Source organism: Pyxicephalus adspersus, chromosome 2, assembly GCF_032062135.1.
Source record: "Pyxicephalus adspersus chromosome 2, UCB_Pads_2.0, whole genome shotgun sequence".
In the NCBI taxonomy this organism is placed as follows: domain Eukaryota; kingdom Metazoa; phylum Chordata; class Amphibia; order Anura; family Pyxicephalidae; genus Pyxicephalus; species Pyxicephalus adspersus.
In genome coordinates, this window is record NC_092859.1 from 5,398,581 (window position 1) to 5,413,971 (window position 15,391).

At 42.0% G+C, this 15,391-nt stretch overlaps 1 protein-coding gene across 2 annotated transcripts; it reads left to right on the forward strand.

Annotated features, from left to right (window-relative positions):
- Nucleotides 1-1,872: 1,872 nt before the first annotated feature.
- On the forward strand, nucleotides 1,873-11,312 carry LOC140322724 (vitelline membrane outer layer protein 1 homolog). Of its 2 annotated transcripts, XM_072399299.1 has the most exons (4): nucleotides 1,873-2,015; nucleotides 3,052-3,165; nucleotides 9,076-9,191; nucleotides 10,788-11,312. In XM_072399299.1, the coding sequence occupies exons 2-4, from the start codon at nucleotides 3,058-3,060 to the stop codon at nucleotides 11,077-11,079; spliced, it is 516 nt and encodes a 171-aa protein (XP_072255400.1). In that variant the 5' UTR covers nucleotides 1,873-2,015; nucleotides 3,052-3,057; the 3' UTR covers nucleotides 11,080-11,312. The 2 variants fall into 2 exon arrangements, with proteins under 2 accessions (XP_072255400.1, XP_072255399.1); XM_072399298.1 differs by lacking the exon at nucleotides 1,873-2,015 and having other exon boundaries at nucleotides 2,956-3,165.
- Nucleotides 11,313-15,391: the final 4,079 nt, after the last annotated feature.

Here is a 15,391-nt window from a genome sequence, read left to right on the forward strand (position 1 = left end):
GGGATGTCCTAAAATGGGGGAAACACGGTAGATGCCTAATAATCTTTTTGTAGTACTTCCTTTGCTGTTTCCTGTAGAATGGCATGGCTTGGTCAGCTCTGTCGACACCGCCCATGGTATTGTTGTAGTCAATCACCACCTGTTTGCGGATTCATCACTTCTTTCCCACATTTTGTGAGCACCTTAACGGTGGAGGCATCATGGGCAGTAATCATCAGGCACACATCATTCTTGTCACACCATCTCAGGGCCATCATCTTGCCTTTCTGCCAGGCAACAATTTCTCCTGTCTTCAGCTTCTCTTTTGCGAACATTGATGGCAGGTTGCGCCGGTTAGCTCATAGGCATCTGTTCTGTGTTGCAAAAGGAACTCATAAAGCTCAGGAGAAGTGTAGAAATTGTCAGTTGTGACACAATCACCCTGATCTAGCAATGGCTCTATGTGGGATAGCACTGAAGATGTTGCCAATCCATAATGGCTGTCTGTGGTTGAACTGTGTCCCCTTTCCAGTTTACAGTACTATATTCCAAATGTAGCCAGATGAGGATTTGCACAGCATATATGTTTTCACTCCAAATTTTTCTTTGATGCAATGTACTACACCCAGCTGAGCCTCCCTTTGTAAGTCATCAGACTTTCGTCAATGCTGACATCTCTTTCTGGCACATAGGTTTGCTGGAAATTTTGTAAAATCATCTGAGACACTTCCCAAATTTTCTTTTCAGTTTTGGTGCAGAATGGGTAGTCTCATCAAATTCTTCATTGTTTGTGAAGTGCAGGTACTTCATTATGGGGGAAAAGTGGTATTCTAGCATGACTGTGCCAAAGAATGGAGTAGCAATCATTTTATTCTTGAACCGGTACCACTTCTGCACGGGTTTGCCCACATCTCCCTGCAGGATCACCAAGCCCAAAAACAGCCAAATGTCATCATTGGTCACAGGTTCACAGGTTTGTCTTCGCAACAATTTTTTCATCAGTCAAAAACAACTTCAGGTCTGCCAGGGGCTTGTCGCATTCAGCCTCAATTTTCATCCCAGGTGCGCCGGTGAATGGAAATATTGGTGGTGCTGCCTGGTCCGCATCAAGGTCAATAGGGCACCATGTGCGCACAGCACTGATCTGAGGTACAGAATCGTCGCTCAGTTCACTTTCGCTGTCTGATGACAAATTTCATGGTGAATCACTATCGCTTGGTTGCACAAGGGACTCCAAATCGCTATCGCTGCTTTCAAATTCCTCCAAAACAGAGCTTGCGCTGGCAAGATGCCTTTTGGATGCCATGTGTTCTCCAGCAATCAGTCAGGAACAATCAGGATCAAAGACAAAGTGGTGAAATGATACATTCAGGAAGTGATTTATAAGCCATCAAAAGGTCAGATCAAGGTCAGGGCTAACAGTGGACAAAATGTAAATTAGGGCACTGGGCAATGATGCTTGGTGCACTAAAGTGTGTTTTTATACTTTTATTATGTGTTTTGTAGTGTTTTTACTATAAAGAAAAATTAAAAGCAGATTACATAGCAATCTGCTTTAAAATTTCCAGCCCTCACAATCCATCTCTCCACCGCATCACCTGGAAGATGTCACATCTTACCTGGTGATGCGATGGGGATGTCCCCACCCTGCTCACTCACCTAGATCCACCATCGATGCTGCGAGCATCACATTCTCCAGGTGATGCGAGTAGCCATAGTGAATTCCAGGGGTGATGCGAGCGGGTTCTTCACTGAACTATAGCATCTGATGAACTGATGCTCATGCGAATCCAGAATGAGTGAAATGTAAGTGCACCATATGACATTCAACAAACAAATTATGATTCTCTCCTTAACTCTTCTCTTTAACTTTCTTAGAACTCATGGTCAATGAATTCTCCAAAAAGCAAAAGAACAAAAACACAAAATCATCCGATTCACAGAGTCACAGAGAGCAGGTTCTTCACTGAACAATAGCATCTGATATACTGACGCTCGTGTGTAGTTGTGGCTAGTCGCAAGAGAAGTTCTAGCAGGTGAGTGGTATTCCAAACAAAGGTCCTATACCAAGCAAAATTTTTTGCATCCAAACAGGACATATACCAAGTTGGACTTAATCCAAAGCAGACATATACCGAGGTACCACTGTATTACTATAGTAAGAACATTAGATTGTGAGCTTCTTTGAGGGACAACTAGTGGCATGACTATGGACTTTGTAAAAGGCTTTGTATGTCGGCGCTATATAAATACTGTGTAATAATAATAAGAATAATAGCCAAGTGCATCAGAACAATAACCAACTTCTGACCGGAAGCAGGATGGAGTGCCTAAGCAACCTATTTGGTTTAAAAAATTGTTATTAAATTACCCTTATGTGTGTGGGTGGGCACAATATTAAACACATCTCCATTATACATGTACATTGATTTATGCCTTTGAAAATATTGAACATACAGAAAATACAATTTACTCCAGTGAGCTCCCATCTTCCTGTTACCACTGAAAACCAAGTGTATCTTTTTTACTTCAATCCCAAACAGTGTTGTCAGTGGATTTGCTGGACTGAAGAACTCTGCCCATGCTTCCAATCCTCTCTGCCTATGCACATGCTGCTTTTATTTTCATTTCTACTTTGTGTAAAAAAAGGCTGTTATGAGACATAGCCCTGGCAGTGTGTCCATATTGTTAAGCACTGAGCTTTCTGGTGGTATACAAGCCTGGTGATGGTTTCATCAGGGAATAATTAAAAATGTTTCCCATTATAGGGACATGTAAAAAGAATAATGCTGGGACGTGATCTAGGAAGGGAAATTTGGATAATGCCCAGACATTGTTTTTATCAATGTTTTTTTATGTGGTAATGTTCATAATTTCCAGAGGAAGGAAATTAACTTTGGCTTGAAATAAGAGTTCTTTTAATCCGGTAATTCTGTAAATTTGCATAGGTCAGGTCTTTTACAACTATATATGTTCCATAAAAAAACAATTGCTACTGTTTTGGTTTGCTGTTCCTGACAACTACCAGACAAGATGCAATCTGCCGTTTTCTGCCCGGTTGTTTTTCTACAGGTATCCATGAATTATGCAGACATTATTACCGTTAACAATGGCGGCAGCAGAGGAGACTGGGGCTTCATGGATTATTGTCCTGACAGGACCCTGGCAACAGGGTTTATACTTAAAGTAAGTCAATCCAATTTCTTTTTCATTTTTTGATAATATGGTATCTGCTTTTTAGTTCCCTGTTTAAAAAAAATCTGTTAGCCATTTTTGGGAACACCAAAATATTACCCTAAATTGGCTATCACTCAAATCAAGTACTGATCTTCAATTTTTTTTCCAGTGGTGGTATAGGATGAAAAACGGATGAACCCCCTTTTGCCTTCTTCATGGCATATAGTAGATTCAACAAAGTCCTTAAAACATTCCTCAAAGATTTTGGTCCACACTGACCTATTAGCTTCAAGCAGTTGCAGCACATTTGTGAGCTGCACATGCATGATGCAAATTTCCCATTCCCCACATACCAAAGGTGCTCCATTGGATTGAAATCTGGTGACTGTTCAGAGAATTTTAGTACAGTAAACGAATTGCTTCAAAAGCTTGAACTCGTTGTTTGGGCTACCGAGTGGCAAATTACATTTATTATTGATAAATGCAAAGTTATGAACTTGGGGGCTAACAACATCCATGCTTCATACATTCTAGTGGGAATAAAGCTGGGGGAGTCAAAAAGAGAAAAGGATTTGAGGATTTTGGTTCATCAAAGACCACAATTTCTAAAGCTAGCAAAACACTTTTCATAATAAAAGGGGAATAGACCACAGAAATACATACATAATCCTGCTCCTGTACAAGGCATTAGAATTACCATTACTTCCACAGGTTATCTGTTCAGCAGCTTGTTACCTGAGACTAGGGATGAGGGAGCAAGATTTGTAAGTTCGATCTTGCGGTGAATCGGGCACTTCTTGCTTACCGAGCATTTAAGCAAGAGAAGCCTTGTGATTCGCCATGAAGTCGTGTTCTAGCCAAACAAACAAGGGATAAAGCAGGGGGGGGGGTAAGGGCGACTATTTCCGGCTGGGAGCAAATCATTTCCACCCAGGATGCACAGCAAGGCCCAGCAGCCAAATCAGAAGATATCCGAGCACAGGCATATATACAGGGAAGGAGGGAGGAGTTAGTCACTCCATCTTGTGTTCTGGGTGAAGGATAGAAGCCACGGACAGACGTCGTGATAGGGACAGGATAGGAGCCTTCTGTACACCTGTATATATACAGATATTGCAGTTTTTGATGCTACATGTTCCTATTTACCAAAAAAGCCAGTTTGGTACAAAAAAAAATTCTGTCCTACTATAAAAAAAATACAAATATTTCAGCCTGATACCTCTTGCTAATAACCAAAAAAGTCAGTTTGCTACAGAAAAATTTCTGTCCTCTAAAAAAAAAAAATACAGAAATTTTAGTCTGATACATCTTGCTATTTACCAAAGAAGCCAGTTTGGTACAGAAAAATTTCTGTCCTACTCTAACAAAAAAATACAGATATTTCAGTGTTTGATAGCTGTTCCTAGTTGCCAAAGAAACCATTTTTTCCTCAAATAAGTAAAAGATGAGCCGTAGACGCAGGGGAAGGCGTAGCGTTGGGTGACCTGCCACATCTGGCAGGGGGCATACTCCGCGGGAGTCCGCCACTGTAGGACAGCAGCAGCAAGCAGTTGGAGGAAGCAGCACAAGTTTGAGATGCAGCAGGCTCTTCTTCTGCAGCAGGAGGAGCAGCAACCAGCACAGCCGTGACAGGAGCAAAGACAGGAGTTAGCGTGGCTAATGTGCCTGTACCTCCGATGACTCTCCCTTGTTGTTTGAGGAACAGCCTGAGGATCTGTCAGTGCGAATTTCAGAGCAAGAGGCAGACTATGGGGACCCTTGGAGAGTGTGGTCAGCACTTGCTAGGCGAGGGTTCTGGATCAGTGGGTGCATTTAGAGAGGTTGACTTAGATGAAAATCAGGATGATGATGACTGTGATGTCACCTGGGAAGCACCAGTGCATGTAAGAGCTAGCAGCAGTTCCATAACAGACGTAGAGTTAAGGCGGCAGCAGCAGCAGCAACAGACTGGGCATGGAAGGGGCCCCCAATCTGCCTCATGTGAGTCCTAAAGAAGAGACAGAGGAGTGAGCACAAGCAGGGAAATAGTCAGAGACGATGTGACCGTGGGTAAGGTGGAGCTGGAGCAGACGCAGGGCACCCAGCAGACACAGAGGCAGGCAAAGAAAAAGTGCAGCAGAGTGCTTGCACTCACCTCTCCAGTGTGGTCCTTTTTCACACTGAAAGAGGATGATGGATGCGTAGCAATCTGCATCCTGTGCCACAGGCAGATCCGCAGAGAAACAGGCCAGATCACATTTGGGTACAACATCCCTGCTTTCCTACTTGCGCAAGAACCGCAAACCAAAATGGGAGCAGTACTTGCGTTCTCTTGAAGGCGGTGCAACCACGTCATCATCCCTTCTTCCACTTCCATTGACTCCTTCTCCACCTCCAACTGTAATTGCTAGTATGTCTCAGGAGGTTGGTGTCAGCCAGACTTCCAGCTGCGAGAAAGTATCAGCTTCTGCCCGCAGGTTTCATGGCGTCATATGACGTTTGCCGCCACAAGATGGGTGACCCCTTCAGCTACCCTAGCTCCCAGTCTCTTCAGCCCACTCAACTGGAGTTCTGCACAAGGCATCAGGCTATGGGCCCAACCAACAAAAGAGTCATTAAACTCAATTCACATCTAGCCAATATATTGGCCTTGCAGCTATTGCCGTACAGCATTGTGGACTCGGCTACCTTCTGTGACCTGATGGCCTGTGCCAAGCAGCGGTGGAATAAACCAAGCAGGCATTACTTCTCCCACACAGCTGTACCCAGTTTACATGCACTTATAATGGAAAACCTCTCCTGGGCATCGGAATTCTCGGTATCTAGCCAAATCCATGCTACCATGGACAGCTGGTCAACCAGGCACGGAGTGGGACGCTACATGTCCTTCACCACTCACTGGCTGGCCTTGCATAGCTCAGTGGGGGGTAGTTTGCAAGAGGCATTACAGCACCTGGTACCCCCTGGTGTCCTTGGCGGAGAAAAGTCACACCGCCAGAGAACTCTTGTCTGCTTTGCACAGAGAGGTTGAGGCTTGGCTGACGGCCTCCCGGCTCACAAAAGGCAACATAGTGAGCGACAATGGGGCAAAGCTTGTGGCCGTGCTGCGCACAGGCCGCATAACATGTGCCTGTTTTGCACAAAAACTGAACCTGGTGGTTCAGAAGTTCCTCCGCACATACCCAGGACTGCAGGACTTGCAGAGACACTGAGACTTACTGAGACAGGCTCGCTCCATCTGCAGCCATGTCCGCCGATCCCCTACTGCCAAGAATCTTCAGCGCCAAGAGAGGCTGCCACCGCATGAACTGATTTCTGACATGGTGAATAGATAGAACTCCACCCTGCACATGCTCCAGCGTCTGTGCGAGCAAAAGCTAGACATCCGCCATTACTTGGTCAGTGCAGTGCATGGAGGTAGCGGAACCCTTGGTACAGCCACACAACTGAGTTATTTTACCAGTGACCAGTGGCTGCAGATGGAGACGCTGTGCAAGGTACTGGCCCCCTTTGAGCAGGCCACAAAAGTTGTAAGTTGGGAGCGGTCAGGCTGGAACAATGTCATACCCATCATCTTTCTGCTTGATAATACCCGTGTGGCCTGATGGAAAGTGGCGATGAGAGAGGAGGGGAAGAAATGGGGAGGAGGATGAGGGTGACATTACACTCCCTAGTGCACAGCCAGCATGAGGAGGGGCAAGAAGGAACACTGGCCAGCCCCAGGAAGATGATGATTATGAGGGAGACCATGCTGGGGCTGCTGGAAAGGACCCATCCAACCCACATTTGTTCCGGGCCCCCCCCCCTCAGGCATTGTGCGGGCGATGGAACAACAGGAACTGCTGCAGCTTGAAGAGGAGGAGGTGGATGATGCAGAGGAAGATGTTTTGGTGCCTACTGAGGGACAGGAGAGGGATGAGCCCAGGGAACCCCTCTTTCATATGTGTGTCCAGATGTTGCGATGCCTCCCGAGGGAACCCCTGCATTTGCAACATCAAAACACGGATGATTACTGGCTGGCCACCCTTCTGGATCACCGCTACAAAGACAAAATGTCACAGTTTCTACCCAAACTGGCCCAAGAGAAAGAAAAGATGGCCCGCTTGAACAGACTACTTTGCGATTGGCAGTGCTCAACCCAGAAATTTTTTTAAGGGAAGAAATTTTAGGGGGGTGGCAGCCCCTGTATTGTGACCAAACTCTTTGGTAACCACCCAAAAACAGCTGGGTGGGTGCTGAAAAGTGCCGGGTGGTGGAGATTACGGTGGCTCTTTTCTGGTTGGTGGTGGTGGTGTTGATGACAGCAGTTATGAAGAGGATGCCTGTTCTGACAGTAGTGACGCCATTAATTTTTTTGGGGTCAACAGGCTTGAAATCTGCCCGCAGTTGGCACAGTATACAATCAAGCTTCTTTCGTGCCCGGCATCCAGTGCTCTGCCCGAAAGAACCTTCAGTGCCGCTGGCAACCGATCATGACTGTCGCTGAAAATTGTCAATCGACTAACTTTTTTGAAAATGAACGAAAGGTGGGTTACTAACAACTATCAAATCACCACTGCAGATGCCACTGATTGACTGACACAAGGACTCACTGGCCAACTAAGATGCCTCTGTGAACCCACACTGCTCCTGTGCTGAGTCTGTGGCTGCCTATCACCAACACCCTGTCAGTTGAGCCTGACTCGGTTAAATGTCTCCAATAGTTATCGCAAACGTCCAGGGGTGGCATTCATCACCAATATCATGCTTGCCATTGTTATAGCTAGCAATATACTTTACATTTCTGATGCTTCCGGGAGACCAACAAACTGCAGATGAAAACCCCTAGTACTGCCACACTGATAGGTACTATTGCCATTGCCTAATTTTTCAGCTAAGTATTGTAAGATTGAGGGTTTGGCATTCATGTCATCCACTTCATGATGCAAACTAGCAAAATCGTCTACCTTCCTACCACTTCCGACACCACAGACCACAGCAACAGTGCTGGTGCACAAACCATCTTGGTCTGGCCCTTTACAAATTTCAGATATTTGTATTACACACTTCTGGGTGGTATTGATGATGGACTACACCCAACTCTAGATGCCAGTTACCAATGTGGTCCCCGCTCCATCCTGGGGCCCACCGCTTCCTCCTGCCACCTGTCAGTACTCCATTCACTACAGTTGTACACTTCTAGGTGGCATTGACGATGCACTACACCCACCTCTAGATGCCAGTTACCAATGCGGTCCCCGCAGCGTCTCAGGGCCTACCTTCTCCTCCTGGTGCTGTTGCTGCCGCCTGTCAGTACTCCATTCACGAAAAATTGTATTAGGCACTTCTGGGTTGCATTGACGATGCAGTACACCCAGCTCTCCATGACACCCACCAATGAGGTCTACCTGGCGATAGCTGAACAGAGGCCACACACTGCTACTGATCTCGCTGACCCATTTTCCGTCTCTGGTCCTCCATTCTTTTGCCTAATGACACCTCACCACACTACTACAACAAATGTCATACAGGTCATAATGCCAGCTAGCATTAACAGACAGAGGCAGAGACTGCTGCTAGTGGGTTGAGTTCACACGTAGCATCACCCTTTCTCAATGTCAAAATTTTTATGCTGCCTTCTGTATGCTGTCCATCACACAAAAATCCTATTTGCCTGATGTAATTTTGCCTGCCATTTTCTGGAAAACCACAGGGTATTTTGGTACCTTTGTTTTCTTGTTGCCACTTTTCTCCTACACATACCTAGCAAATTTGATGGTTCTAACATGTATAGGGGCTTTGCCTATTAACCCCCTAAGGGGTGTTCCCGAGTGTGACTCGGGGCCGGAAAAATTGCAAAAAGCGGTAATCCCGAGTCACACTCGGGGTACCTTTGGGGGAAACAATATTTAGTTTATCAATGTATGTCATGTATGTATACATTTTTTTTTATTTTTGCAGGTGCAAAAAAGACGAGGTTGGTTACTAGATGACACGGCATTGAATGCAATTGGACTGTTCTGTACCAAAAACAACTCCCAAAATGTAATCAAGCAAATAACATCCACAGTTGGAGAGTAAGTACTGTATATACCTCCAGGAACATGTCCAAAGTGAGAACAGAATTTAAAACGTCGTTGTCCCATAAATGACTCCACTCTAAAATCAAAGTCACAAAAATCACCTACCCAAATCTAATTGTGGTGATACTGGTCACTTGAACAGAAGACAATAAAAACTTCATCCTTACATCGTAGTTCCCGGGACACAAGGTGAGAGGAAAACAGCCAGCGAGGACACCTGTTTCAATTCCAGCTGGCAACAAAGGATTTCTTTCTAGGTTAGTTTTCTCTATATTTTCCTCTTTTCCCTTGTTTTTTAGGACAGAAAGTGAAAGATAGGCAAGTGGTCCACTCTATCAGGAAAGGCAGTGTCAGACAAAAGCTTTATAAGATGTTTGTCTATTTCAGCTTCTGTACCTGTACACAATTTATAGACCAGAGCAATTTTTTATTACCACTATGGGCCTTTTAATTTTATTATTGGACACATTTGACATTACCTAAAGTGGAACTATAGTTCCACATTCGAAAACTGCAAGCATGCAAGATTTATGCTGCAGAAGGGACAGGTGATGTCCTTACTTAACTGCCTGTTTGCATCTTCTTTTACAAGTATGCACAGCTCATTGCAGAATGCCAGAATATTGTGGGTATCCTGGGATCCCCTAGTGCTGCGCTGAATGAACTCCCGCAAGCATGCACAGGAGTTACGTCATCCCAGCCTGGCCAATAAGGATGACCAAAGATCCGACACACAGAACAGGAGCGTACAGGATGGCGACACCTATGAAGAAATGATCTGGTCCAGGACCAAAAACATTTTCCAACTAATAGCCAATGATTTTTATGAAATCAGTTCCAGGATTGCTACATTCCCTAGTTTCTCTCATGATGGTCTATCTTTTCCTGTCTTGCAGAGCTTCAATTAATCATGTCGATTGCAAGCAAGTTATACTTATCCTTTCTTGCAGAACTGACAGTTAAATTCTGCTTAAAATTGATTTATTGGTAAAGACATTGCTTGTTAAACCTGTATGGGCAACCAATGGTCCTGGGTATTAGGTTGAAAACTAGGTGCACAAAGCATTACCTAACCTTGGGGGGACCCTGACCCCAAATTTAGAGTTGATGCCACTTCTTACTTCTATGCTGTACTTATCTCCATTCCAGTAATGCTTTGGTCTGGAATTTTGCATAACAGGCATACACTACTTTGTTTTTTTTCCAGTTCTCCTCTCCATATCAGACATTCTCAACCAGGGTTTTGTGGGACCCTAGGGTTCCTCCAGAGGTTCTTGGGGGTTCCATGAACTGTGGATGTCTGACCTGACATTTTGTAGGACAATATAGTTCTTGAGCCAATACTATTTCAGAATCATGAACATGACACCAGAAATCATTTTAGCTTTTTTTTATGGAGGCATTTAGGACACAAATATACATGGAACATTCTTCCAAATGACCAACAAGATAAGGGACATTTTTTCAGTTGAAACCCGATGTACTGGTGTTAGCAGGTGTTCCCTCGAGAACTAAAAATAATTTTAGGGGTTGAACTGTTAATAAACTGTTTTTTATCTTTTAGCACAATTTTCAATATGTCCTCCACAGTTTTGGTTCATGGAGAAGCAGTTTCTTTTGCCAATCTGGATTTCTGAAGAGATTTTCACTGAGAGTTGATCAGAGAAGAGGAGATAATACAGCAGCTAACAACATTATGTTCACATGTTCCAATTCAAACATCCTGAAGGGAAATGGCATGAACTGGGGGTACTATGGGATCTGGAGTGAGGACTGCAATCGGGGCATCTGTGGCATTAAAACCAGGGTGGAGGGTAATAGGGGTAAATTAGTTGATGACACGGCTCTTAACGATGTGCAGTTCCTATGCTGCAAAACTTAAGCTTACAAAATCTGCATTTTACCCAGAGCTTTTTGCAGGAACATTCTAAATTTTCATTTGGAATTTTTTTTATTACTACATTATGCCTAAAAACAATCTCAACAGTTGCAGCAAGAGTCAAAATGCACAAAGAATCTAATTCTGCTTTTTGCATTGCTTCTACAAGATAATAGGAATTTAAATGTTTAAAACTGTAGTTCAAAATAATAAATAAAAAAGATTTATGCAAAACATTTTCATTTTTTAGATTGTTTTTTTCCACTTGGGATGGTTGGGTGGATCTTGGGTGAAAATATTTAAAAATATACCCCCTATTTTTGCTTCAACATGTCTCTGTCTGGCTCCAGAGTCTGAACATTTGAAGTCAAAGGAAATTAAATTCTGGTGGTTTCTTCTAGGAAAATGTGTACAGTTGTGTTGCCTGGAGCCAAAATGGTAAAAATGCAAATATCAAATTTGAGTTCTCTGGGGTCCCTAAATTCTGCCAGTGTTATGACATCACAAGGGTTCATTTATGGCTTACAAGTTTATGGGAAAGATTTCAAGAAGCATAAACTGACTTCAAATAAGGTACCGCAGGGAAATAATTATTGAAACTATCAATGTTTTTCTCAGTAAATTTATTTCTAGTGGGGCTTTTAACCACCTGGGCGTTACACTGATGTCTAGATTTCTGTACCAAAAGCGTTACACTGTTTTTCATGAAATTTTTTTTCAAATTGTAGACCTGTAACTTACAGAAATATGTCTGAACAGGGGTCTAGTAGATATCATGAATATAAAAAAAGTTTGAAACACACAATCATGTAAAAAAAAAAAAAATTACTTTTAATAAAATTAAATAAAAGACACAAAAATCAGCTTAAACAAGAATACATAAATAAATGAAAAATACTGAAAATGCGATAATTCGGTATACTGTATAGTAATATGTTTTTCTAAAACACCTGCCTAGTGTCCAACCGTCCAACGTAACATACCTATAGACAAAACTACATAAATATATTTTGTATTTTTTTGTATTAGATTGGATACAGGACTTTGTATTGAATCCAATACAAAATAATTGAATTTCCTGTTACGACCCCTTCGACGGACGCACGCACAGACATCATCAGGAATCACCAAGGGACGCGTACGCGAATGCCGGGTATTATAATTCTTTCCAAATTAAAATTTATTTTAGATTGTAGGCTATATATCACCGAATTACTCAATAATTACTTATAATTCACCGAATTACCGCATAACTCACAGAAATATGTCCAAAATTTTATAAATTTATTAAAACATAAAAAAAGTTTGAAAAAAAAGTTTAAAAAAAAATAGTGTATAATGTAATGTACCTGTACAGTAGCTTATATAATATATATATAATCCAATTATTTATATATATATATATATATATTTATTATATAAGGATTTCTTTGTATTGGACTCAATACAGCTTTTTTGTATTGAGATCAATGCAAAGCAATTTGAATTTCCCGTCCCGCCTCCCGCCCGCACCGACGCATGCAGCGACGTCGCCGGGAAACCCCGGTGATCGTCACTGCACTCCCCGGATGAAGAAAGACGAGGACGGACGTGTCCAGGGGAGGTGCAGGGAGAAGGTGAGTATTTTTTTTTTTTTTTAGAGATGGACGCTGGAACAGAACAGATCATCACAGCGGGGAAGTGATGGGATTTAACCACCCGACAAAGTTTGGGTTTATCGATTTTAGCAAAATTTTTAAACCTGAACCAAAGTCGGGTTTAACGATTGGGTGGTTAAAAACATGAAATTTAAACCAAACTCACACAAAGCATTCAAAACAAATGAGTCTATAAATAAAGGTATGTTTAATGAAGTGAAATATCACAAAAAAATAATTTCTAAAATATTGAAGAAAAAGAGGTACAAAAAACAGAAAACCAAGAAACCTGCTGAAATCTGTCAGCTGAAATGCTGACCCCTATCAGTGCAAAATAATAACAGCTGGTTTAGTCCTAATTGATGACCTATAAAAAGGTTTCTCATTACCAAGGTACCAAGCATCTCATGATGAGCAAAAGCAAAAAGCTCTCCCAAAACTTTCGCAACCATATTGTTGCAAAACATACTGATGACAATACAGGTGTATTTCTAAGCTTCTGAATGTTTCAGTGAGCATCTTTAGGGCCATAATCTGGAAGTAGAAAGAACTTCAATTCACCCTGAACTTGTCAAAACCAGGTGCAAATCTGACAGAGGTTTAAAAGTAATAATCAGGAAAGAGCCAAGGATCACTTGCAGAGAGCTTTAAAAAGACCTGGAATTAGCAGGTACCGTTGTTTAAAATAACAAAAAAAAAATAAGTAATGCACTTAACCACGTGGCCCCTATGCACACTCACCACACAAGACTTCACTGCTGAAGAAAACAAATGTTGATCTTTATTTAGAGCAGACCTAAACTAAAATTATTACTTTACATAAAAGGGTAGAAAACCCACGCGATAAGTGATGTTATTCATTGATATCAAGGAGGAAGATTACTTCCGCCCTGTTCAGATAAGTTGCACCGCATGCGCAGTGTAGGTGTAGAAAGTGAGGGCACATGGTTCTTCCGCCCTTCCTTTTTACACAATGGTGTTATGTGGACTAAAGTGGTGTCACAGAAGAGGATTGTATCCGCCTAAATTGGGATAACTAGCCGCGGTGTGTGCCGCGGTGTAATACTTCCGCCCTTACTAATTTGACTGTAGTTAATAGGCAGTGGTTACCCAGGTGATGTTTGAAGAACTGCTAAAGGCGGGCGTCCCCGTAGGTGGTGGGAGGGGGGAAGAGAGAAAGAGGGAGGTTAATTGATTGAGGAAAATAAAGGTATGTTTGGCTAAGAATTCGAAGTAAATAAAAAGAAAATATGTAAGTGTAATATGAAGATACAAGAAAAGTGTTGACAGATTATTATGCCAAAAATGATAATGATTCGAATCCCTAAGAAAAGCTAAAGTTGGATATTGCATGGGTAAATGTGCAATGTCGTAACTTCACACATGGAAATACTTGAAATGTATTTTCACTCTGATATACAAGTGCTACAATGTCCATTAAGGCATCAACAAAAGGTTCACGTAAATGTTATAATAAGTAACAGGTTACAATCAAAATAGATACATACGAGGGTAACATTGCAGGTGATGACCTTCATTAAGTGTGCTATAATTCAATAGTGTAAGCTATCGATACAAATAATAAATTATAAATCATGGCTTGCAATCGTTACTTTCAAATACATGGATACATACTAGATGCATATATGCATCTGTATAAATCTATACATGGGTACATATATAAAATTTAGTACATGTTCTATACATATAGCTCCAAGTAAACAGTTTTAGACATATTTTATGTAATGACATACTATAGGTTGTAGAAGGGAGTTTTAAAGAAAGGGTTTGTAGGTAGGTCTCAAAGACTCGTAAAATGAAATCAGTGTAGATAACAGATATTTTTAGGTCCCAAGTAAAAATTAGGAAGATCCCTTAGTTATGAACCTCTACAAAAAAGGTTTAAGAGAAAAGATATCATTTAGGCCGGGATACTGAGTAGCATTTAAGGTAAAGATCCATTTGAATTCAAGATGTAGTAAGGTTTGGTCAATGTCCCCCCCTCTCGACCTAGGGGGAACTCTCTATAAAGCTGAAAATTTGATAAAAGACAGGTCAAAGTTGTGTCAAGATCCTACATGATAGCCGATTGGGGTTATCATTTTGCCTGTGTTGAGATGTATGTGGTGTATATGTGTTCATATATATGCATTTTTGGAAAGGCTCCCTTGGTCCTAGCTCGATACCAAGCTATCCTTGAGTGAGGATGACTTTCTATAGGCTAGTTTAGGTTGGGATGGCAAATAGTTGGTAAGTTTGGGATCGCTAGCAATATTTTCCAGTGTTTAGAAAGAATTTCCAACACTCTCTTGTGTTGTTTGTTTAAAGTGTTTATGATTCTCAATGGTTCAGTCTTCTTGGTGGTTTTCGTTTTGTTGATTAGTGTTGTCCTGTTAAAGGGTTAGAGCTTTTTTATATGCTTGTTTTAAGAAGCTCTGGCTATAGCCCCTGGTGAGCAGTCTGTCCTGTAGGGCTTTCAATTCTACTTTAAAGTCTTCCATTTGAGTGTAATTTTTTCTTAGCCTTAAGTATTGGCTGAATGGTATACTTTGCTTCCATTGGAAAGGATTAGCACTGCTGACTTGCAGGGTGGTATTTCCTGCTATGTCTTTCCTAAATTAAGTCATGCTGGTCTCTCCTTTGTCCAGCGTTTTACCATAGGTGACTAAGAAGGGTAC

Bases quoted from the DNA above. Each gene is read 5' to 3' on its own strand.
- LOC140322724 (XM_072399298.1), top strand. From the start codon at position 3,013: ATGCAATCTGCCGTTTTCTGCCCGGTTGTTTTTCTACAGGTATCCATG. The intron at 3,166-9,075 runs GTAAGTCAATCC...TTATTTTTGCAG, and splicing joins CAACAGGGTTTATACTTAAA to GTGCAAAAAAGACGAGGTTG. The intron at 9,192-10,787 runs GTAAGTACTGTA...TGTCCTCCACAG, and splicing joins ATAACATCCACAGTTGGAGA to TTTTGGTTCATGGAGAAGCA.